Below are 23,142 nucleotides of genomic sequence, written 5' to 3'. Positions count from 1 at the left end.
AAGGACCCTTATTATAGACCTGGAAGGATTTCTAGTGAAATATTCAGAAACAGTTGTAGGAATTCATCTCGTCAAAGCTAGGGATTGGGGGAAAAGGAGATAGGAAAAGAATAAAAAGTGTAAATGCTCAGAAACTAGAGAAAGCCAGGCAGGGCCAGCCCATAACCAGTCCAGCTCCCTGGGCCAACAACGTGGACCTAGACCCAAATCCCACCTGTTCTGACCCCCCCACTCCCCCCCACTCTCCACTCATTCCTGAGACCTTCTATTTTATATTTTCCCTTTTATCTCCATGGCAAAATGCTGACGCAGCTTTGTCAGCGTGGATGCACATAAAGGAAAACACGATGGAAAACTTTTAAATATGTTTGAACAACTTGGGTGTCTGAATCCACTTCTTCAACATTGAATTTTATGTAATCTAAATACAGATCAAATATTTCTGATGAAAACTTAGCATCCTAATCGAGATGGGCTATAAAACACGCAATGAATTTTGAAGACAGTATTAAAAAGAAAGAAAAGTTATTAATAATTTGAAAACTTGATTACATGATAAAATGATAATACTTTCTATATACTGAGTTAAATAAAATGTATTATTAAAATGTATTTCACCTGTTTCAACTTTTTAAAAGGTGGTTACTAGAAAATTTTAAATTACATGTGTGACTTACATTTCTGTTGGACAGCATTGATACAGAAAAATAATAAAAATGACTGCTCTTATTACCAGCAATTGTAATAGCTACCATTTATTTACTGTCAAGAACTTTAAATTTGTCATCCCTGACTTTTCAGAAAGGCCTCAGTGTATACGTATAATTTGGTCCATTTTATGTATGAAAAAATAGTTGCTAGGAGAGGTTAATAAAATTTGCCTAATGTCACAGGGCTGGTTGGTGACCAATCCTGGACTCTAAACTAGTCAGACTCCAAAGCCCTGAACCCACACACGTGCCTCTCTCCTACACCATCGTGTGTAGCTCCCAAATAGACTTGGGATTTTCAAGTCTGATTAAATAAATCTCCAACTCTAATCACAGTATTTGGCGTAGTGCCTGGGAAGTAACAGACACTTAATAAATGAAAAATGAACTAAGAAATTAATCATCAAGGTTTGCAGTAAGGATGAAAAGAAATGCCATGAGAATTGTGAAAGCATTCCATAAACTTTGAAGCTTTATACAATTACCGGTTATCACAATTATCTACCTATGATAACCAGTCAAGGTGCTGAAGGTCTGGTTCATAGGCCCAGGGCAACAGAAGCTTGTCAATCTCTTGACGTGGCCCTAGGAAAACATCTTTTCTGGATCGCTAGCTCCCTCTTGTGTCTCCACGTTGTAACAGCACAGTAGGACCAGCATTTATAGGAAATCATCAAAATAATTTATAATTGTCACTTTTACTCTTTCACTTTTTCAAGAACTGTGTGAAAAAATCTGAGAGCTGTTATCAGCCCTAAGGCTATAAGTCTGTCATTCTAGGAGTCTGAAAATCTACTTTTCTAAGTAACTGGTTTTACATGGTCTATAATTTCAAGGGTATAAGCAGAGAGCCCTGTCAAGCGACGTGGGGATGGGTGACTCAGGCGCAGACCACAGAGACCACCAGTTTTGGGGGCTAGGGTCTCCCCATTTCCCATTCCACGTCCTGAAGTCCCATCTGCCTCACGAAGCCCGTAGCGTCTCCCTGACAAACAGGACAGGCTTCCTTCGCCTCCTTAGTCTCTGGGGGCAGTGCCAGCACTCTGTGAAGGACCACTTTCTCCTGAAATGGAAGGGCGCATGCTTTCTAGGCCACCTGACCTTCCTCTGGAGTAACTGATCAAGCTAACCCAGTTCAGATCGGGTCAAGTGACCTCCTGGGCCGAGCGCTTTTTGATGCAAGTAAGTAAATGGATGGAGACTTCACGGGGTGATAAGTAATGGACCCGACCGCCAGGTCACACACTCACCGCGGCAGTTTTTTGCAGTCACGGCATCCCCATAGAACCCGTAGGCACACCTCTCACAGTGGGGGCCCTCGGTGTTCCCGATGCATCTCAGGCATTCTCCGGTGACGGAATCACAGCTCCGGGCCTCCAAGGGGTCCACATTGCCACTGCAGTTACACGGGACACAGGAATCTCCGGGCACGGTTGGGTTTCCAAAGTAACCGTCTGCACATCTATAGAAAAGATTGAGAGAGGGATGCAAACAAATGCGATTACTGTAGACATTACCCCACCATCCAGGGACTCTCTGAGTAGTTAATCCATCACACCGACTCTTTACTGAAGATTTACCGTGAGAGGAATGCTGCTCGAGTTCAGGCATTCACAGATTCTCGTCACTCATTGTGAGGCACGGGGAGGGCATCCAAAAGGAGCCACACATCCCGGGGACATGCTCCGGCCCCAGACAATTCGACCCGCATCCCACCACCCAGCGATGTCACCTCCCATGGAGTCCAGCCAGACTTGGCACCAAGATGTACACGCGGGACAGACAACCCTGGCTTCCAGGCGCCAGAAGACAACTATTAAATCAAACGCCCCCTTGCCTATGGAATCATCCAGAGTAACGGGACAGTCAAACGTATGAACAGAAGTACTGACTCCTGGCAGTTTCCTATTGATACTGATGAAATCTGAGGTTAGCTCAAGGAGATCAAAAAATCCCCAGGGACTTCCAACATTAATTTTTTAATCAATCGACTGGTTTTTCTCTGCGATCCAATGGAATAATAATGACATACCAAAAGCTCTAAAGCCACACTTAACCACACATTTAAAAATAAACACAAAGAATTTATAGTAAAAAAAATTTTGGAAACCGGTTGAGCGAAGCAGACTACCTCTCGCACCAATCCCCCGCGTATCCCGGGGCGCACTGGTCACAGAACACTTCATCTCCATCGTCGAGGTGGCAGGTGGGGCTGAAACTGACAAAGCAGTAGAAATGAATGCAGTTTTCCAGTGGATGTTGCAGAATTCCGAAATATTAAAATGCTTAGTTTCTACCACTCCTGTCCTTACTTTCACCGCGTGCTCACTCCTTAGCCCAGTACCCAAGGCCCCAGGCCACGCAGCCCGCCCGTGGGCACTGGACACTCCCTGCTCCTGCTCGACCCTCGGCCCGGACTGCGCTTCTCCCCGTCTGCCCGTGTTCACCGGCTCGCCCCCAAGGCCCAGCTCAGCGGTCCCCTTCTCCAGGAGGCCGGCTCCGATGTTCAGGCAGAGTTCCCCTCCTCGAGTTCCCGGGACTGGGCTGCCTGCCTTAGAGCTGCCCACACTGGCCAAGAGTGAGCCCGCTTACAGGACAGAGCCAAGGGGCTGCGCACTTCCGTGAGTGCAACCAGCATCCCCCGAGGCCCCCACGCAGCCCGAGGTCCCTTCACACTCCATGCCTGGGTCTTGGGAGGACCGCGAAGGGAGGCCTGGGGGCCATAGCGAGGCCCCCACGATTTCACCAGAGCAGCCCTGATTGCTGTTTTGTACACTGCAGTTCCAAATAAAAATCCCCGTGGGAGAATCCTCCAGGCGTGGATTGGGGGAGAGTTCTAAAGGGAAAACAGTGAGAGAGGCTTTCAGACCGCTGGCCTGGGGGCACACAAGCCCCAGCATGTTGGTCAAGGCCTTGACTGTAACCGTCCTCCGCCTCCCCTCGTGCTCTGCGCCCCGGGACCACCTGCAGCTCCGCAAACCGACCTGCCCCTCCCGCTGCCGGACCGCGGCACCACTTCTTCACGCCTAGCAGGCCCTTCTCCTCCGCTGCCTTCAAACTCTCTCTCATCCTTCAAGTCTCAGATGGAGAGCTTCCACAGGGAGTCACCCCGCACAGATTCCCTCTGCACAGTGGACCCACTTCGTCTGCCCTCATGACCGCACTGTGGATTCCATGGCGTCGGCAGCCACGGAGGAACAATTTGATACTCAGGACACCTACCGTGATGCCCAGCATATACCAGGCGCTCAGTAAAGATTTGCTGAATTAACTAAATGAATTCAGCCCATTCTCAATGAGCCTCATATTTACATATTTGGATCATTAGCTCAAATACTCCTGAAGCCCAGGAACATGTTTTATTCATCTCTGCATCTCCTCTGCCTCTTAGCCCAGTGGTAGGCACACAATATATACGTGTGAAGGAACTGATGGCCAACATTAGACCAAGGGGAAAAAAGGCCATGCAAATGTCCTTGCCTTCACACAACTTGCCTTACATAATTTAATACATCAAAGTTGTTTTTTTTTTAAATAAGGGAGAATCTGTTCCTCCATCTCTAATCCCAATTAATTGCCCCAGGGCAAAATTAACAGTCTCATTACACACAGGTCTTGCTCTGAAGATATCAGTGCACGTCTGGATGGAGACCCAGGCCACGCGGGGCAGGACCAGCTGGTGGAGGAGCCCGGCTTACTTGTTGGAGGCCGTGGAGAGCGGGCAGGCACACGGCTGGCAGTCCCCAGGGGTCCCTCGGGAAGGCAGCCCGTAGAAGCCGGGCAGGCAGCGCTCGCAGTGGTCCCCGGTGGTGTTGTGCTGGCATGCCTAGGACACACGCATGGCAAGAAGACTCGGACAACTTGAAGTCCAAGTGAAGAAAAAAGGCAAAACGCTAAAGCAAGTCACCAAACTCTCTCATATGAGGGGGGTTGCCTGTTTCCAGATTCGCTGATAAAATTTTTTAATTTATGTAAACGGGAAGCATAAGACCTTTCATTTCCAACCGTGTCAGAGTAACTTGCAGCAGACTTGCCCTCTGTAGGGACGGAATACAATACATCAAAGAGCTGCTCTCAGACCCTGGACAATGGAGGTGCAGGATGTGCAGGGAAGGGAGACAGCGGGATGGGTCCTGCAACTGAATGTCTTTCCCCCTGGAGACAGTCCAGGAAATCCTGAACTTATACTAAGGCATGGACAACATCGGAAATGGTAAATACATGAATAAGTACGAAAGATTTCTTTTCCTCATTTAAAGCACCTCTTTAGACAGTGAAATTACCCTGCGTCAGGTGTAGGAGGTGTGCGGGAGACGGGCCCCTGGGCGGCTCCTCTCCTGCCTGTTCCTTCCAGCCTCCTCTTCTCCCGTGACTTGGTCTCCCTATTGCTCCCACCTAGTGCTGATGCCACCCAGAGCTCTCTCCTACGACCTCTGCCCTCCCCTGCCCGTACTCCCAGCCCCAGCCCCGCCTGCGGGCCCTTTCCTCTCACTTCCTCTCCCTTGGGGTCTTCCATGTCCTTTTATACCCCTTCTCTTAAAGCCACTCATTTTACACACATTTACTGGACATGTTTCATCTGACTATTCAAATAGTACTTCCAGTTGCTAACGACATACTTTTCCATCATTCCTGAGATTGATAAAAGTTTTCCCATCTGTTCAATTTAATTGTGTTGCATCCTCTATATCACGGTTTCACCAGTTTTATTTAGGGTTATCCCAGAGCAGAGCTTCCAAATTTGAACGTGTATACAGATCATGTGGGTTACACGTTGACTCTGATGCTGGAGGTCTGCGATTTTGAGTTTCTAGAAACGCTTCCAGATGACGCCCATGAGCTTTTCTTTTTTCTTTTCATCCCTCATATGACCTTGGTTTTGATCATTAACCCAAATCTACGCAAAATGCACTGGCCTTGGTAAAGAGCTACATGGTTGTGCTGAAAGAATTATGCAAGATAATTAGTTTCATTAAAATCTATTTGATTATGCTCAATTGCAAATGTCTCTGATTTGCCTTCTTTCCTCAAAGGGCCAGACTGGGTCTTCTTTCTCTTTGGGAAAACTACGATGTAGTTCTGCTGAAAAACCTGCTGAAGGTCTGTTTCAATGCTTTCTCAGGTGGGCGCCAACATCCCTTTAAGTGATGATCCCTGTTGGTGGATCTGGAACATGAAGGGATAGGAATGCTCATCTCCTTGGGGGGCGAGCACATCTTCTCTTGATTGGAAAAGGAAAACCAGGAGGGCCCAAGACATGCACAACTGCATTTTATGCCCCTGTCTTTCCAAAGAAAAGAAATTGATTTCTCCTTGGAGTAAGAGCAGAGAGAGCTCAGAGAAAAGAATAAGGACACAGGTAAACTATGGGCTCTGGGTGGCTGTGATGTGTCAGCGTGGGGTCACTAATTGTAACAAATGCACGACTCTGGGGGGGGATGTTGATAATGGGGGCGTATGAGGATGGGTGCCGGCAGGGGGTAGATCGGAAATCTCTATACCTTCTTCTCAACTTCGCTGTAAACCTAAAACTACTCTAAAAATAGTCTTAAAAAAAAAAAACAAGAATAGGAGCACTAAGAATAACTGGAAACTTTTCTCTAATAAAATGTACATAAGGAGTCAACCCCTAGAATCTAGATAACTATATACAAGGCCAGGGGCTATTTACAGCTATGCAAAAGGAAGAAGTAAAGGTTTCTTTTTAAAATAGAATTTAAAAAGCAAACTAGATTAAACAGATAAGTGATCTTACCAAGTTTTTGTATTTCCCTGTATTCCAATCTAAATTTTTATTACTTTTCTCCTTTAATTACTTCAAAAAGGAAAAATAATAATTTTACAGAGGAAAAACCTGGCAGAGACCCCCCCTTATCCGAGTGACCCAGGCTAATTAACATCCCCCAGAAGAAGCCAGTGGCATCACGGACCCTGACAGCACACACTGGGTGGGCACGTCACCTCAAGGTCCTCTCACCAAAAATGGATAACCTCAACCTCATCACGAGAAAGTGGACCAGCTCCAGCTGAGGGACAGTCCACAGAAGGTCCAAAGATCTCAAATGTGCCCTAGTCCTGAAAACCAGGAACTGTCACAGCCCGAAGGAGGCAAAGCCACTAAATGCAGTATGGGACGGTAGGTTTGATGCTGGAAAGGAAAAGGATGAAACCTGAATGGAATCTGACATTTAGTTGATGGGACTGTGCCATGTTAATTTCTGAGTTTTGATAACCATACAGATTGTGTAAGATGAGCATCCGGGGAAACAGGGCGATGCTTACACGGGAACTCTCTATCCTATTTTTCTAAGCTTTCTGTAAATCTGAAATTATTCCTTAAAAAATTTTAAACTATAAAAATTATTTCTATTTTCTATACTTAGAGCTTTAAGGCTATTTAGCATCTTCACTTTCGTAGAAGAATATATTTTTGGAAATATATATTAACAGAAGCATGTGCAAATCTTCTTCTAGCCTGCCTGTCACTAAAGCCATAGGTGGTACAACCATGACCTGCTGACCACCCCCACGTGTTGGCAGAGGCCTCCAGACCCAAATGGCAGGGGGAGAGAGGTTTTAAAAAAGCAGCGACCAGGACTTCCCTGGTGGTGCAGTGGTTAAGAATCTGCCTGCCAATGCAGGGTACACGGGTTCGATCCCTGGTCCGGGAAGATCCTACGTGCTGCAGAGCAACTCAGTCCGTGCGCCACAACTACTGAGCCCACACGTCACAACTACTGAAGCCCAAGCACCTAGAGTCCGTGCTCTGCAATAAGAGAAGCCACCACAGTGAGAGGCCCATGCACCGCAACTAAGAGTAGCCACCACTCGCCGCAACTAGAGAAAGCCCGCACGCAGCAACGAAGACCCAACGCAGCCAAATAAATAAATTAAAAAAAAAAAAAAAAGCAGTGACCTCCCTTCCTTGTGGGAAGTTGCACCTGAGGAACTTATTCTAGAGGGACTGAGTATGCGTGCAAACATCATTCCACGCCATCCTACAGACGCTTCACTTACAGAACAAAGACATGGACAAAGAACAAAACAAAAGCTGTACTTGCAGAGAAAAAGAAAAATTAGGCTCTAGAGAGAAAAAGCAATCAGCGGCATCATGCCGATATCTTCCCCATGGGTCTGATCGTTAATTTTTCCTAACCCTGTGACTCAATCAAGCTCTTTTGGAAAAAGCATGATCCTTTCCCTGTGCAGTGAATAGGGTTCAGCTGATTACCATATGCATTCACGCCATCTCTGAGCAGTGAATCCATTAGAACCCAGGAGTGTGGCCTGGCTCCCAGGCATAAGAGCCTAAAAGAATTCCTGACTGAAGTGAAAAAACAAGTCTTGCCCTGTATCTGCCCCAAAGTTCATTCTCAAGATTAACTACATATTTGCTAAGCCCTATTTCAACTCCAACTGCATGAAAGAGGTACTTGTTTGCAGAGTTTATCTGAACTAACATCTATGAAGCATTATATATTATACAAATGAGTGAGATTATTAGAAATTTTTATCATTTCTCTTACGACATACTATGTAATATAATGTTAAAATCTACTAGCACTTGCATTTAAAAGATCTGATCATTTTTATTTAATCAGTGGATGTTTTCTCCCTTTATATTGCTTTTTAATCTTGCGAAGCAAATCATTACTTATTGTTCTAATAAAAAACCTGTGGTGAAATTATACATCTCTTTTCTGCTATCACCAAAGCAACTTTTCTTCACAAAAAAAAAAAAAAAGGAAAAAAGCAGGAAACATTTTATGACTTAAACTTAAACCTGCAGATTTCCTCTGGGGTCCACAAGGGCAGGGATATTCCCCATGGAGGAAGCTTCTTTTTTTATCACTTCTGTACAGTGAGGGCTTCAGGGTGGGGAGAAGGCGTGCACTCAAGGTCTCAGCCAGACTCACAAAGCAAACGCCATGAACGTCACACTCAGCTGCGTGGCCGTGGCATTCACAGGGCTGACAGATTCCTCCAAAGAGTATTCCATCCACGCGGTAATAGCCAGGGAGACAGGACTGCAAAAGAAGGACGGGTGACTATCCAGGTGAAGGCAAATTTACACAAAACGCAAATCATCTTCTTCCCAATACGTTAGAAACATAAACCGCTCAATTTTCCATGAATGGAAACTTATTCTTTTTGCCCAAACGTGCCATAAAAGGCACCCATATTAAGCATACGATTCAATGATTTTTTGTTAGTAAGTTTACTGAGTTGTGCAACCATCACCATAATCCAGTTCCTTATATATTTTAAAGGTAGAAACATGCACACAAAAATGTAACGGCTATGCAATGAGTCAGTGCACATCATAGCAGTTTTCCACTGCAATATTCTTAGAAATCATGTAACAACAGCCTTTTAATCAAGGCCGTTTCAATCAAGGGGATTTATTTCTCTCAACACTTTTTCTTTTGCTTAAAATTTAGTAAATGTTGCCGTCAAAGTGTTAAATGCAGGTCTGCGTCAAACGGCATCAGCTTAAGAGAGCAAACGTTGCAGGTGAGCTTCCCTCTGGCCATGCGTTGGACAGGCAACATGGGCGTTCAGGGGCAGGGAGCCACCCCGGACACTGTACTTCATGCCGCCCTTGTGACGACCCTGAGAAATCGGCTCTCTATCTGATAGACTTGGAATCCGGAACACGGCGCGTTAGCTACGGTCCATGGCACCCGTGCGGTGATTCCTTGCCAGGTGTGCACACCTCCAAGGCCCATGTCCACGGGCTGCCCGGGGCCACAGCAGACAAGAAACGCATCCAGAGTGCAGACCGGGGAGTAATTAATTTGGAGGCTGGCACACTCCCTTGGGGGCATGGGAGGAGGGTGTGTGGATTTGCTTTTTATTGTCCTAAGAATTCTTCAAGAGCATTTCATTATAGTAATAATATATAATGCCTTCATTCACACTGACCTTGGGAAAGTCCCCTGCCACCTCCCCCAACAACCCCGCTCCGCAGCCAGGCTCCCCCGGGAACAGTGGACTTGTCTACAGACAGGCACTGAGCAGGCAGCTGCCTGGGGGTCTGTGTCGCGGCTACAGGGCTCCCCCAAATTCCATTCCCAACCAATAGCTGCCTGATTCTTTAAGTCAGCTTCTGAGTAAGAGCTGGATAAAAGAATGAGTTCTTCTGCTTAACACAAACTCTTGCAAAGGAGTCTTGAGCTGCCTATGTGATGCTTGAGCCATCAACCCAAGCACACCAGCACTTCCGGGAACAAAGCCCCGCCCACTTGTTCTCTAGCAGCAGCTGCTTCGTGCTGTCCCCTCCCAGTCCAGCCGGCTGGGCTCCCACTTCCACAGTTGTCCCTGCTCTACCTGTCGCTCTCCTAAGCCCACATCCACATACTATGAGGTGGCCTGAGGGTCATTTATCCATTAAGCACTAGGCCCGCAGGGATTAGGACTTATGGACATTTGCTGGTCCTAAAAATAAATGAGATGTAAAAATAAGTTCATTGGTCCCGACCCTGTGGCCAAAAAAAAATCTTGCAAAATATTTAAAATAGAAATAAAAATATTTAATTAAATATGTACACCACGAAGATTTAGGCCAACTTTATTAACTGCAAAGCTAATAAAGAGAGAAACATATTATAGATTAAATGTTCTCACTTTGTAAAAATGCTTGCCAAGAAATCACAGCCAATGACAAATGTTCACAATCACAGTCAGTCATGGGCTCGTGAGAGGCAGGACCTCATGGCAATTAGCAGGGGTGAAGTTCAAAGACAACTTCCTAGCTGTGTGACCTTGGTCAAGTTACTTAACCTCTCTGTGTCTCCGTTTCCTAATCTATGGAACAGAAAGTATATGAAGGGCCTACCTGATAGGACTGTTGTAAGGGATTAAATGAGGTAACATATGGAAGGGGCTCAGAATAGTGCCAAATGCGTAGAAAGTTCTCAGTAAGAGAGAGTTACCATCAATATGTCCAAATAATTTCAAAAAATATTTCAAAATTTTTAAGCGACAGATTACTTTCATCCATGACTGCAAGTACAGTTTCATATACTGCATATGTGAGGTACAGCCCACCTAAGTAACATAGCCTGGGGCCATCAAAGGTCTCCAAAAAGGCCTGGCTTGTCTAAAGCTTTCCGGGGTCGCATGTTGGTAATTGGTAAATGTTCAAATACAATCAAATCCAATCCTCCTTAGAAATGCAAAATATGGCATGGGTGTTTCAACTTTCCTGTTGACTAAGCAGGACAGTGACACTTACTTAGGGTATTCCCAGAGGCCCCAGAGGAATTAGATTTCCTTAAACAATGTGTTTCCAAAGTTCCAATAGCCTCCAAAAGTCTGATGTTTAGAAACACCGGGTTTCCAAAGTTAAAATTCAAACACGCATCACGACGTCAGCTTCAATGTGCTTTTCCCCCAACCCCGTAGGAAGGAGAAAAGGAAGAAGACAGGAAGGGGGAGGTGTGTTACCTCACAAGAGATGCCCGCATAGCCTTGGGGACACTCGCAGTGCTCCACCTCCGTGGCCAGGGACAGGTCTATAACGTTAGGGCTGGCTGTGTCCAGAGAGACAGAGTCCAACCTGCAAACAGACAAACCGGCAGGGCCGTTACAGGACTTACACACTCGCACACGGCATCTAACACCTCAAAGAAGACGAATGCCTAAGAAAGATTTAATTCAAACAAAATGGTGATGTGATTTTTGTAAGTAAGTAAAGATTTTCACAACAGTACACTTTCTGGGAGCTGTCATTAGTCCCTGGAAATGCCTTGGACATTTGGTGCAAGACGAGCTGCTGTCCATACACAGCCGTGGGAAGGCTCTGAGAAGCCCGTTCTCCAGAAGAACGAACCCATGCAGTTGAACTCTCTCTAGTGCAGAGAGATCGCCCTGAATGTGCAGTTCTCTGTTTGCTTTAGCTGCATCCAACATGTATGCTTCGCCTAGCATTGCCAGAAACTGACCTTCTCAAAGTAACAAAACGACTAAGGATGGACTCATGAGCTTAAATAATTTGTGAAAACCTAAGACCATTAACATCAGGAAGGTGAAAACCAGATGCAACACAGTTAACAACCGTCACCTCATTGTGCGTTTCTCAAAAATCCACCCTGAAAGTTTCTGATCCCAACGCCAAGTCTATCTCCTACTAGATACGTTTGTCATGGACAACAATTGTTATGCCTTTGATAAAATTATAGTGATAAAAAATAATTCCAAGACAGTTCCGTTAGCTGTGTCCTTAAAATAATCAAGTAAGGGCTTCCCTGGTGGCGCAGTGGTTGAGAGTCCGCCTGCCGATGCAGGGGACACGGGTTCGTGCCCTGGTCCGGGAAGGTCCCACATGCTGCAGAGCGGCTGGGCCCGTGAGCCATGGTCGCTGGGCCTGCGCGTCCGGAGCCTGTGCTCCACAACGGGAGAGGCCACAGCAGTGAGAGGCCCGCGTACCGCAAAAAAAAAAATCAAGTAAAGTATATCCAGCTTAAAATGTATGATAATAAAGAAAAGATCACCTACGTTTTCCCTCCTTTTCCGTACACACCTGTAAAGAGCCATCTTTGCAGAATTGTAGTTGGCTCTGATCAAGAGATGTGTCACGTTGGCAAGCACAGTCATCAGCTGGTCGCGGTCTACCTCCCTCCTGCTATGAAAATCTCGGAAGTGCTCAGGCACAAGTCTAACCACGTTCAAGTGCTCTTCATAGGGCTGCAATAACAGGCCCTCTGCCTGGGTGCTTAAAGTGAGCCCATTCCCCTAACATTTAAAAACAAGAGGAAATATATTCATAATTCAATTTCATGATCAAACACTAAAAGCAGATTTTGTATTCAGCCACGTGGCTTTTCATTTGTGTGCAGGTTTTTGGCAAACGTGTAATGATGTCCATAGACCTTGGTCCAGAACAACCAGAGAAAACATATCACTATTCTCCTCTCAGAGGGATTTGGATAAGTCTAAAGGCTGTGCCTGCGCTGGGATCTCAGAAAAGAGACAGTCATGCACTAGCCCACGGTTTCCCTCAAAGCAACCAATCTGACACCTCTAATCTTTTTGTTAATTGAAGCATAGTTGATTTACAGTGTTTCAGGGGTACAGCAAAGGCCAAGGCCTTGCTGGGTCTTTTTGTGATGGGAGTGAGGATACAGGAACAGGGACAGAGGTGGAGGACAAAAATGACAATGCATCTCCGGTCCCCACACAGCCAGACACTGCTGCCTAGTCATTCACGTGGGGAGGACGCTACAGGAGGGGAGGAGGGACCCAAAGGGCCTAAAAGGAAGTCCCAACATCGAGGAAAAACTCCTCTCCCTCTAAACTGTGAATAGACAGGTCAGCTATAGGAGCAAGCGAACAGCTACAGGCACTGCCCTGAGGCAATTCTGGAAATTCCGTCTCGGCGGAGTCCAGACAGGCAAAGCACCACTGAATGGCCACCTGGCCCTGAGCTCCTGCCACTACGGCCTCACTTAGCCACCTTCAGTCACAAAACTACGGCCCCACGAAGCCCTCGGCTCTAGCAAAGCGATGCGAAAGCAATTACCTTAATGATGACGTCGGCGTGAGACATGGGGTCACCGTCCGCCGTCTCCACTGGGACCTCGTAAGACACCACGTACTTCAGGAATCCACCAAACGCCGTCAGCTGGAATGTTTAAGCGACAATGAGCACCGAGGGGAAGGATCATAGCCCTTGGTAAGGGGACACGGTCACTAGGATCCACCTGGCAACAACTAGGCTGCGAGATGTCCCAGAGGCCACAATACGTAAGGATTTCACATTAAAGGCAGTGGAAAGGAAGCACGTTATACGAATATTCTGTTTAACTGATACCACGAAACGTAGGATACTGTCTAAATGCACAGAAAAAAATGTACTCCTTCTTAGAGACTCCGAGGTAAATTACTCTGAACTTGTGCTAGTCCCACGATAGACCTTTATTTCACTTAAGGACTTTAGGGGGCGGGGAGTGTGATCCAGGACTACAATCTGAACACCGGGTCTCACCGCCCTGCTTACAGGAGGGCAACAGCAACACGTGTGATCAGCTAAAGGAAGGACAAAGGATTTCCTTCCTGATCAGACATCCTTTAACGTAAAAGAGAGATTTTCTTTCTGCCAGCTATGCTACAACGTTCAGAATCCAATCTCTGCACCATAAAATTGGAGAGGTGCTCTCCAGACATGAAAACAAAGCAAAACAAAACTATTGAATTTTGGTGATAAGATCCCATTCTAAATAGAAAATGTCTTCTAAGATTATACTTTGATGGGAAAAGTAATCATTTTCAAACATAAACACTACTTAAACATACACAAAACAGCTATAAAATTAAAATATAACCATCAAATTAACTGGAAATGTACCACGGTACAAGACCTACACTACATACACCATGACTTCAAACAAACCAAAGGCCTGGTTAAGGTGAGCAGGGAGCTGTAGGTATCGAGAGAGATTCCACTGAATATATTTTCAGATCGATCAGAGTCTGGAGGGAAGCTGCCTAATTGGTGAGGAGGGACAGGACCATGTCATTGAAGGGAGAGGTTAAATCGTAGCCACCAACTTCCCACTTTGTGGAATCACCTTTGAGCATTTTCTTACAATGGAAAGGATTCTATCTGTTCTTAAACATGAACTTCACGTGAGCAACAATCATGATAAAGAAGCAGGGGGCAGTGCAAGGGTTCCTGCACACCTTTCCCAGGGGTGTTCTATATGCCAGGTAAGACAGGTACATGGCTGGCTCCACAGGGCAGGGATGCGAGAGACCTTCGCAAAGGCCCAGGTGACCCAGGAACCCAGAGCAAAACAGAAGGTCAGGAGAGGGGACAAGATTTCAAACAACAGACCACCTTCGACGGGGCCAAGAAGGACACAGGTTCGTATTTTCAAGGTGCAATAAAGTCTAACAAGGCTAAAAAGACCGTGTGAGTCAGGTGTCAGTAAACGCTGTGTGATATTCTGCTCAACTCAAAAGAGACCAACGACAGTACTTGAAAAGCCAACACAAGCTCTTCCTGTGCTCTGAGATCTCTGTCCCACACACCGGCTCTGGAAGTACCTTGTTTCCCAGGTAGGCCTCAGGGGCCGACCAGTAATACTGGGAGGTCAGCCTCTGCACCACCGCCGAGCTGTTGATGCTGATCTGGTGACGCCCGCCCAGCGCGTCCTGCTGGGACCGGAGCTGGTTGGAACTGACCAAGTCGGTGACCAGCCAGCCGGACATATCTTTCACCTTAAAAAAGATCCAAGAATTTTAGAACATGAAATCGAAGTCCCCTTAGGTTTCACCCAGCCCAGTCTTAGTATCTTCACCGTGAGGGGACAGACCCAGACAGCTTGGCGAGGACGGCGCCAACACACGGTGGCCCGTGCACTGGTCAAAGGACCTGGAAAACCTGAGAACGGGCCACACGTCCCCCAAACCCAGGTCAATTAGAAGCAAAAAATGAGCAAAACCGTAAAGGCCACGGGTATATATCTTAGATTAAAAAACAGCAAAGAGGGGCTTCCCTGGTGGCACAGTGGTTGAGAGACCGCCTGCCGATGCAGGGGACGTGGGTTCGTGCCCCGGTCCAGGAAGATCCCACATGCCGCGGAGCGGCTGGGCCCGTGAGCCAGGGCCGCTGAGCCTGCGCGTCCAGAGCCTGTGGTGCTCCGCAACGGGAGACAGTGAGAGGCCCGCATACAGCAAAAAAAAAAAAAAAAAAAACAGCAAAGAACTCAATAAACGCATTGAACACAGTGTCTCTGACTAACTCTGACTTCGTTGTTGCCCCCTGCTTGTTAGCCAAATGCCAAAAACCATATAAAACAACCTCCAGATCCTATCCTCCCAATTTGTCACCTACGTAGAGATGACAGGAGATCACCCACAGGAACGCACCTCATTCTCAAGTACTGATCCGAATCCCCCCTCCCCAGACGTGGGTAAGGAGGAGGAGGGAGGGGAGGAGGGATGGTCAGGGAAGAGCCCTAACCTCCAGCCATCACTCTGTCCTCCCTAGGACCCACTCAGCACTCACCCAGAACTCGATCTCCCAGAATTCTCGATTCCCCAAACAAATGGAGTACCCTGCCTCTCCTCAAAAACTGTGCCACCTGCTGCGTTCCCACCTCACCCGCTTCTTCGAGCTAGAAAATGCTGCATGTCCCCAGGTCCTGCTGTGCTTCCCGGCCTGAGGCCGGGGTGGGGCTGGTGGGGTAAGATCTGACCCCACAACTCCATGCATTTCTCCACAGAAGAAATGTACACACGATGCATTCTGCAATGCTGCAGCATCCTATTGCTTCCATAGGAAAATGTATGAGGGAACAAACACATGATCTAGGAATCTCAGTGACACGTTGGTAAGTGCGCAGCCTTTGATCCACGCCAACGTCGGTCCAAAGGATGAGTGGTGTTACAGAAAGGACAGCCTCATCACTTTCTGACACAGTTCCTGGCTCTCAAAAGATGCCCCCACCTGACTGATGGGCCAGGAGAGGCTGTCGCAAACGTCAGAGACACCAAAGCAGAAGCATTCCGAGCAGCCCTGCGGGTTCCTTTCCTCCAAGTTATAGAATCCCGGTTTGCATCGATCACAATGTTTCCCCTCAACATTCTCCTGCAAATTGGAGTAAAAAATTAGCTTTTGAAACCAATAGGTAGACAGACTAAAATGACATTAACATGACATTAGCAAGAAAGATGTCTGGCGATCCAGAGACACAGGTAAACAAAAAGACACTCAAAGTCAATGCGAAGCCTCATGATGTCACGATTTCCAGATAGTCTGAAATACTTATCATGCAATTTTGTAGTCAAGACTGAGGCTAGGGATCTTAGAGCTTGGTCCTTATATTTAAAGGGCTTTTTCGTGTTGTTTTGTTTTAAATCTTCTCTGTTTGCTGATCTTTCAAGCATTTTAAAATCTGAAGAGGACTATGTAATTGTCTTGTTAATAAATGCTCAAGGTAATTTTCCATCATACGTAATGTACCCAAGACTCTGCTTACATGGGAAGGAGCACAAGACACAGCCGGAAGTCCGCTGAATTACGGGGGAGATGGTTATTAGTGTCAGATAACCAAAAAACACCTCCCTGGCACCAGATTCATGCATTTCTTATCATTGTTCAATTCTTTTTTAAGAGAAGTCCAAAATAATCTATCTGCCTTTAATTAATGTTCTTAGAAATGTGGTGTTTACTTGGTTCTCCTGTAAACATTAAAGCTTAAAAAGGATGTCACAGAAGAGGCATTAGGCCAAGGCCTAAGAAAAGCAGTATTTGGTTTCAACCAGGAAGTCACAGAAATACTTCTGGAGTATCTGGCCATCACCCAGAAGGCACCAAAAAAGAAAATCAGGTGCCCATCTAAGTCCAAAGACATATTCTGTGGCCAGTTCACTGTGACATAATGTCATGCTTCTCAGGAAGGCTCGGGGGAAGGGATAGTTCCACTTACACCTCGATGGTTTGCTTAGGACCTGATCATCTGAGCCAATGAAATGCATCCCATTTTCAGGAAACCTCAAAGGAAACTCGGGGGCAGCTTTAACCTCCACACATACCTTACAGAGACAAGCCTCGGAGCAGGGTTCCTCGTTCACGCTGCCGGCTGGGTTACAGTCACAGGGCACACACGCAGGGTAACCCTTATAACCAAACTGGCAGCGATCACATTTTTCTCCCGCGTAACCTTCCTTGCATGGACACTGACCCGGCCACTTCCCTGCGAAGTAAAATGGCAAAATGACCCAACAGGAAGGTAAAAGAGGTTTAAAGCAGGGGTTGGCCAACTATTTCTGTAAAGGGCCAGCGAGTAAATATTTTAGGCTTTCTGGCCACAGTCTCTGTTGCAACTATTCAACTTTGCCCATATTGCTTGAAAGCAGACACAGATAATACATAAACAGATGGGTATAGCTTTATTTATAAAAAACAGTGGTGCCAGATATGGCCCATAGACCACAGTTTGACAACTCCTGGTTTAAAGAAAGAAAAGAGAGAGGTGGAAAGCACAGAGGCTGGTGGGAATGTAAAATGGTGCAGAAGCTTTGGAAAACCGTTTAGTACTTCTTCAAAATGCTAAGCATAGTGTTACCATAAGATCCAGCAATACCATACCTAAGTATTTAGCCAAGAAAAATGGAAACATACATCCTCCCAAAAACTTGTACATAAATGTTTGTAGCAGCATTATTCACAACAGACAAGAAGTCAAAACAACCTAAATATTCATCAACCGATGAGTGGATAAGTTAAACATGCATACAATGGAGTAATATTCAGCAATCAAAAGGACTGAAGTACTGACACGTGCTACATGGATGAGCCTTGAAAACATTATGCTCAGTGAAAGAAGCCAGTCACTAAAGACCACATATTGTATGGTTCTATTTATATGAAATGGCCAGAATAAGCAAATCTCTAGAGAAAAATTAGATCAGTGGCTGCCTAGAGCTTGGAGTTGGGGCAAAGGGATGGAGGAAAACAGGCAACAACTGCCAATGGGTAAGGGGTTTCTTTATGGGGAGATGAAAATGTACCAATATTGGATTGTGGTGATGGCTGCACCCATGAATATGCCGAAACTCAATGAACTGTACACTTTAAATGGGTGTACTGTATGGTAGTCAATCATATCACAAAATCAAGCTTTTTATTTATTTTTTATTTTAAGCACATAAGCCAGTGGTGAGGGCAATAAGCACTGTCTTTGCTTCTAATGCCAGCTTTGCAAGTCGTGTACTCTTGGCCAAGCTTCTTAAGTGCTCTGAGCTACAGTTTCCTTGCCTATAAATTGGGTAAAATAATTTTTATTTGCTATGACTTAAAGTTGAAATGATACATATTTTAAAGTGAACCCAATCAAGGGTGACTGTCATCATCATCAGCATCTCATCACGAGTTGCGGGTAGGAATCAATTCCGTCCTGTAATTTACCCTCCCCCTTGTCAGCAGGGCCCGCAGAGAGCACATCCCTCCCTGCTGATCAATATCCATTTTCACTGCTAGTGATGGAGCACTGGAGGGGGTCACAGGGGTCTCTGGACAGATGCAACCCCCTCAGGAGACTCTGGTATTTGCAAGTCCCTTTGCCAGTTTTTGAAATGGAAAGAACGCTGACATTTACAAAGTTAACTGGGGGATTTGCTTGCTTTGTGGGAGGATGTATGCTAAAGGCTCTGCATGTCTTCCGAGCGCTAAGTAGAGTGATTGCTATTTACTGTTCCACGTATGACTTGAAACCGAGCCTTATTTCTTCTTTCTTCAAATGCTAATTAACCTCTCAAATGTCATTTCATCGCCCCAACGTTGCCATCTCCACCCTCTACCTCCCTCCCATCACGATTCCTAATTTTGCTTTATGCCCAGGGCACTGATTCCTACCTGGCTTTATATATTTATGTACTTGTTCGTTTATTGTCTGCTTGTGAGCAGGGACCCTGGTCATCTTGTTCGAGGATATATATGTTCCTAGGTCCTAGAAAACTGCCTGACATGTAGTAGGTGCTTAGTAAGTATTTGGTGAGCGAAAGAATCAATAGAGAATCACACCACCAAATTATTACACAATGGTAACAGTCTCACTAGGTACAAATCTTACACACACACACACACACACAAATCAATTACAAGCACAAAAATGAATCAAGTACTCACCTCTGTGTAAGTCAGAATGAAGGTCATTCTTAATACAGACAGAACTGAGGGACCCCAGAGGGTCACAGTCACAGGGATGACAAGGGTTGTCCTCATAAGGTGACACCTGAAAGGCAGACATTGCCCTAGATTATCTTGCTAGAAATAACAGCAATATTAGTATTAACATCGAGAATAATACTAATGACAAGGTATTGACTTTTTATCCAAGATGTGACTATCACAATGATTCTGTGTACCCAGGGGGTGTAGGCCAAGCCAGAAAAAAAGTGAAAACATCTTTTTTTTTTTTTTTTGCGGTACGCGGGCCTCTCACTGTCGCGGCCTCTCCCGTTGCGGAGCACAGGCTCCGGACACGCAGGCTCAGCGGCCATGGCTCACGGGCCCAGCCGCTCCGCGGCATGTGGGATCTTCCTGGACCGGGGCACGAACCCGTGTCCCCTGCATCGGCAGGTGGACTCTCAACCACTGCGCCACCAGGGAAGCCCCCTGCAAACATCTTTTTGACAGTGACAGCAGCTGGCGTCGTTAGCAAAGTGTCATCCTTCTTCATTATCACTGCTACCCGTCCCCTCACTCTGCCATCTCTTGGAGACCTGTAGAAGCCTCTCCTATGACTTAGCCACCATGGGATTCCCGTGACAGCTACATATGGTGTCAGCTGAGGAGGGAGCACTTCCTACGGGAAAGATACAGCTGCTTTAGTTACTGGCTGACTCTCCACATGGACACTTAGTATCACAAAACTCTGAGATGATGTAGCCAGTAGACCCACAATTCAAGTTAAGTAACAATGGTGAACATCCTACTCTGAGCAAGAAAACAGGACGGATAGAGCAGGAAATTGATATCTGAAGCACACTACCAGCATATTATAAGAATACAGATGAAATGCTGCAAGAGGAAATGTCTTCAATACTGAGACTGATGTGTGGCGGCCTGAATGTCTTTTCTACCGCGAAGCTGGGTGACGGTTGAGGCGCTCTTACCCTGTGTGGTCTGTAATATCCATCCACGCAGGTTTCACAGTTGATGCCCATGGTTTTCTGCAGGCAATCGATGCAAACCCCTCCTCCTCTGAACTGTCCGGCAGTATTCAGACTTCTCTTCTGATTCGCCACATTTTCATCATAGTAACAGTCTTTGGCTTTATTGTGGCAATTGCATTCTAGGAGAATATTTTAACATCTCAATTAATACAGATACCGTGTCCTAGATAAAGAAAAGCCTTCCCTCCTTTAGTAAATTTTGATGACTATAAATTAAATTAAAATTATAGAAGAAGTCATTTTAGTAACAATCTTTCAGAGGCATTGGGGAGTAGCTATCCGAATTATACGTATGCACATCCACTTGATTCATCAGCCTGTCTTCTGGGATCATATCTTGCAGAAGCACTTGCTCACTTGTCAATGACAAAGGTGAATCCTTGCACCGTTGCTTGTGCTAACAAAGGACTTGTAACAAGCAAAATACCACGGGTAGGTAGCTGTTTTGATTATGTTACATCCATATAATGGAGTTCAGTGCAACTGTTTTTAAAACAGCATTTCATAGTGTTAATATGGAGATATTTTATTTAAGATATATTGTTAAATATAAAAGTAATGCATAGAATGGCATGCATAGCACATCAGGTTCTGTGTATGAACAGTGTGACGTGTTGGAATATACTTATGCTTTACTTGCATAAACATTTCAGGAAGAACCTACCAGGAAATAATAAAAAGTAGGAAGGATGGAGACAGAAATATATAAATATACTTTTATGTACTGTAGATATTGGAACCTTGTGAATATATTGCCTATTTAAAATTTAAATCCAAATTTATAAAGATTAAATTAATATATGGGAAGCGGAATCTTAGAGAAATAGAAGATTGATAATCAATGCATTAGGGTCTCAATCCTTTAAATTTTATTAAGGTAGTCTGCCTCTTTGTGAACTACTTGAATAACTAAGAAAACCAATTAGTTACTAATTACAAATGTTAAGTCACCATAAACTGAAGCATATGAAGGGGGAAAACTTCACATCTTGCAATTCTCAGTGACCTTACCTTCACACGTGTTACCAGAAGAAACAGTGCCGGGCCTCCAGGGCTGCTGATGGTACCCAGGACAACACCGATTGCAGCTGTCACCACACGTGTTATGTTCACACTGACACTGGAATTTCTAGGCAGTAAGGAATATAAAACTGCACCTGAAAATTTACCTGTATGTTTTTCTTAATTTTATTTAGGAAGAACCCATCATAGTCAAATACACAGCAAGAGTTTACAATCAAGCAAACTGGCATTTAATTTTTAGAGAAAAAAAATAAACATATGACCTGGTTACAAACAGAAGTGAGAAGGAATAAACCAAACTAACATATGGCTTAACAAAAAAAAAACTTTTCAAAAGAGACACATTGACCTGAAAGGTTTGGAAGCTCCTACTAGTAACTTTCTTAATATTCATCTCTGTTTTTCAGCAATAATAAAAGTCCTAGGCTTCCCTGGTGGTGCGGTGGTTAAGAATCCGCCTGCCAATGCAGGGGACACAGGTTCGATCCCTGGTCCGGGAAGATCCCACATGCCACGGAGCAACTAAGCCCGTGCACCACACCTACTGAGCCTGTGCTCTAGAGCCCGCGAGCCACAACTACTGAGACCACAAGCCACAACTACTGAGCCCACATGCCCCAAATACTGAAGCCCACATGCTGAGAGCCTGTGCTCCGCAACAAGAGAAGCCACCGCAATGAGAAGCCCACGCACCGCAAGGAAGAGTAACCTCTGCTTGCCGCAACTAGAGAAAGCCCATGTGCAGCAACGAAGACCCAATGCAGCCAAAAATAAATAAACAAAAATTAAAAAAAATAAAAATCCTATTCAGGAGTTAAATTATTATGAAGCTTGGGTAAAAATAAGAAGTAGCTTCATGTAAGCTTTTAAAAGAAGAAAAGAGGATGCCATCTTCTTCACTTAATACTATGCTAAAACAGGGAAACTTTATTTTACCTTGATTTAGCACCACAAAAAAAGGAAGAGGGAGAAGTCAGAAGGAGGGGAATCCTTCTTTTAAAAAGCATAAACATGATTTCTAATTGCACGTGATTTTCACTTGACTATCTCATAGAGAAGAGCTTCAAAATTCAAAAGGCCACTGAATTACACACTTTAAAACGATTAAAATGGTAAATTTTACGTTACCTTTTTTTTAACCCCCTTCCAAAAAAAAAATTTATGGAAAGAATTTAATTAGAAACATATTCTCCAACCAACACAAAATTAAATTGTTTAAAAAAATTAAACCAGTTAAATTATCTGCAAATCTTTTTGTGGCTTGATTTTATAACTTTCAACACATGCCTTGTATAAAAAAGTGCAATGCAAATATTACAGCTACAAGTGTTATTTTGAATTTTTAGTAAAATGTGAAATACTATAACTCACCTTTATAGTTTCATCCCATGGGCAGCTACTAGCGTGGCCATAACAAATACACATTCCTCCAACAGAAATGTCTTTTATTGAATAGTAATACTAAGGGAAAAGAAAGTAACAAGCAAAAATTAAAACCTCTTCTATTTCAGTGAGAAGAAAATGTTGGCACTCCAACAAATATCTTAGTTGTTATTGGTAATCAAAAACACAGATATACATTTTAAACTATATTTCATGCACAAGTAAATATGAATTAAATATTTATGTTCAGTTAATGTAAACAATGTTCAGGGCTTCCCTGGTGGTGCAGTGGTTGAGAATCTGCCTGCCAATGCAGTGGACACGGGTTCAAGCCCTGGTC

At 44.9% G+C, this 23,142-nt stretch overlaps 1 protein-coding gene across 1 annotated transcript in view; it reads right to left on the bottom strand.

The window, feature by feature from the left end:
• LAMA1 (laminin subunit alpha 1) overlaps positions 1-23,142 on the bottom strand; it is a gene marked incomplete at its 5' end in the record, with an annotated part of 146,381 nt that overhangs the window by 72,454 nt on the left and 50,785 nt on the right. Inside the window, 14 exons of the mRNA XM_082641419.1 lie at positions 1,961-2,172; positions 2,842-2,928; positions 4,409-4,536; positions 8,627-8,737; positions 11,160-11,271; positions 12,235-12,446; positions 13,234-13,335; positions 14,760-14,933; positions 16,165-16,305; positions 17,253-17,413; positions 19,348-19,453; positions 20,337-20,515; positions 21,408-21,525; positions 22,791-22,880. Of these exons, the coding sequence (XP_082497545.1) occupies positions 1,961-2,172; positions 2,842-2,928; positions 4,409-4,536; positions 8,627-8,737; positions 11,160-11,271; positions 12,235-12,446; positions 13,234-13,335; positions 14,760-14,933; positions 16,165-16,305; positions 17,253-17,413; positions 19,348-19,453; positions 20,337-20,515; positions 21,408-21,525; positions 22,791-22,880 (1,933 nt within the window). The remainder of the gene's footprint in view (positions 1-1,960; positions 2,173-2,841; positions 2,929-4,408; positions 4,537-8,626; positions 8,738-11,159; positions 11,272-12,234; positions 12,447-13,233; positions 13,336-14,759; positions 14,934-16,164; positions 16,306-17,252; positions 17,414-19,347; positions 19,454-20,336; positions 20,516-21,407; positions 21,526-22,790; positions 22,881-23,142) is intronic.

Source organism: Mesoplodon mirus (assembly GCF_964341445.2).
Source record: "Mesoplodon mirus genome assembly, chromosome: 13".
NCBI lineage: Eukaryota > Metazoa > Chordata > Mammalia > Artiodactyla > Ziphiidae > Mesoplodon > Mesoplodon mirus.
The sequence above is the reverse complement of the archived record's forward strand: the minus strand, read 5'-3'. Positions and strand labels throughout refer to the sequence as shown.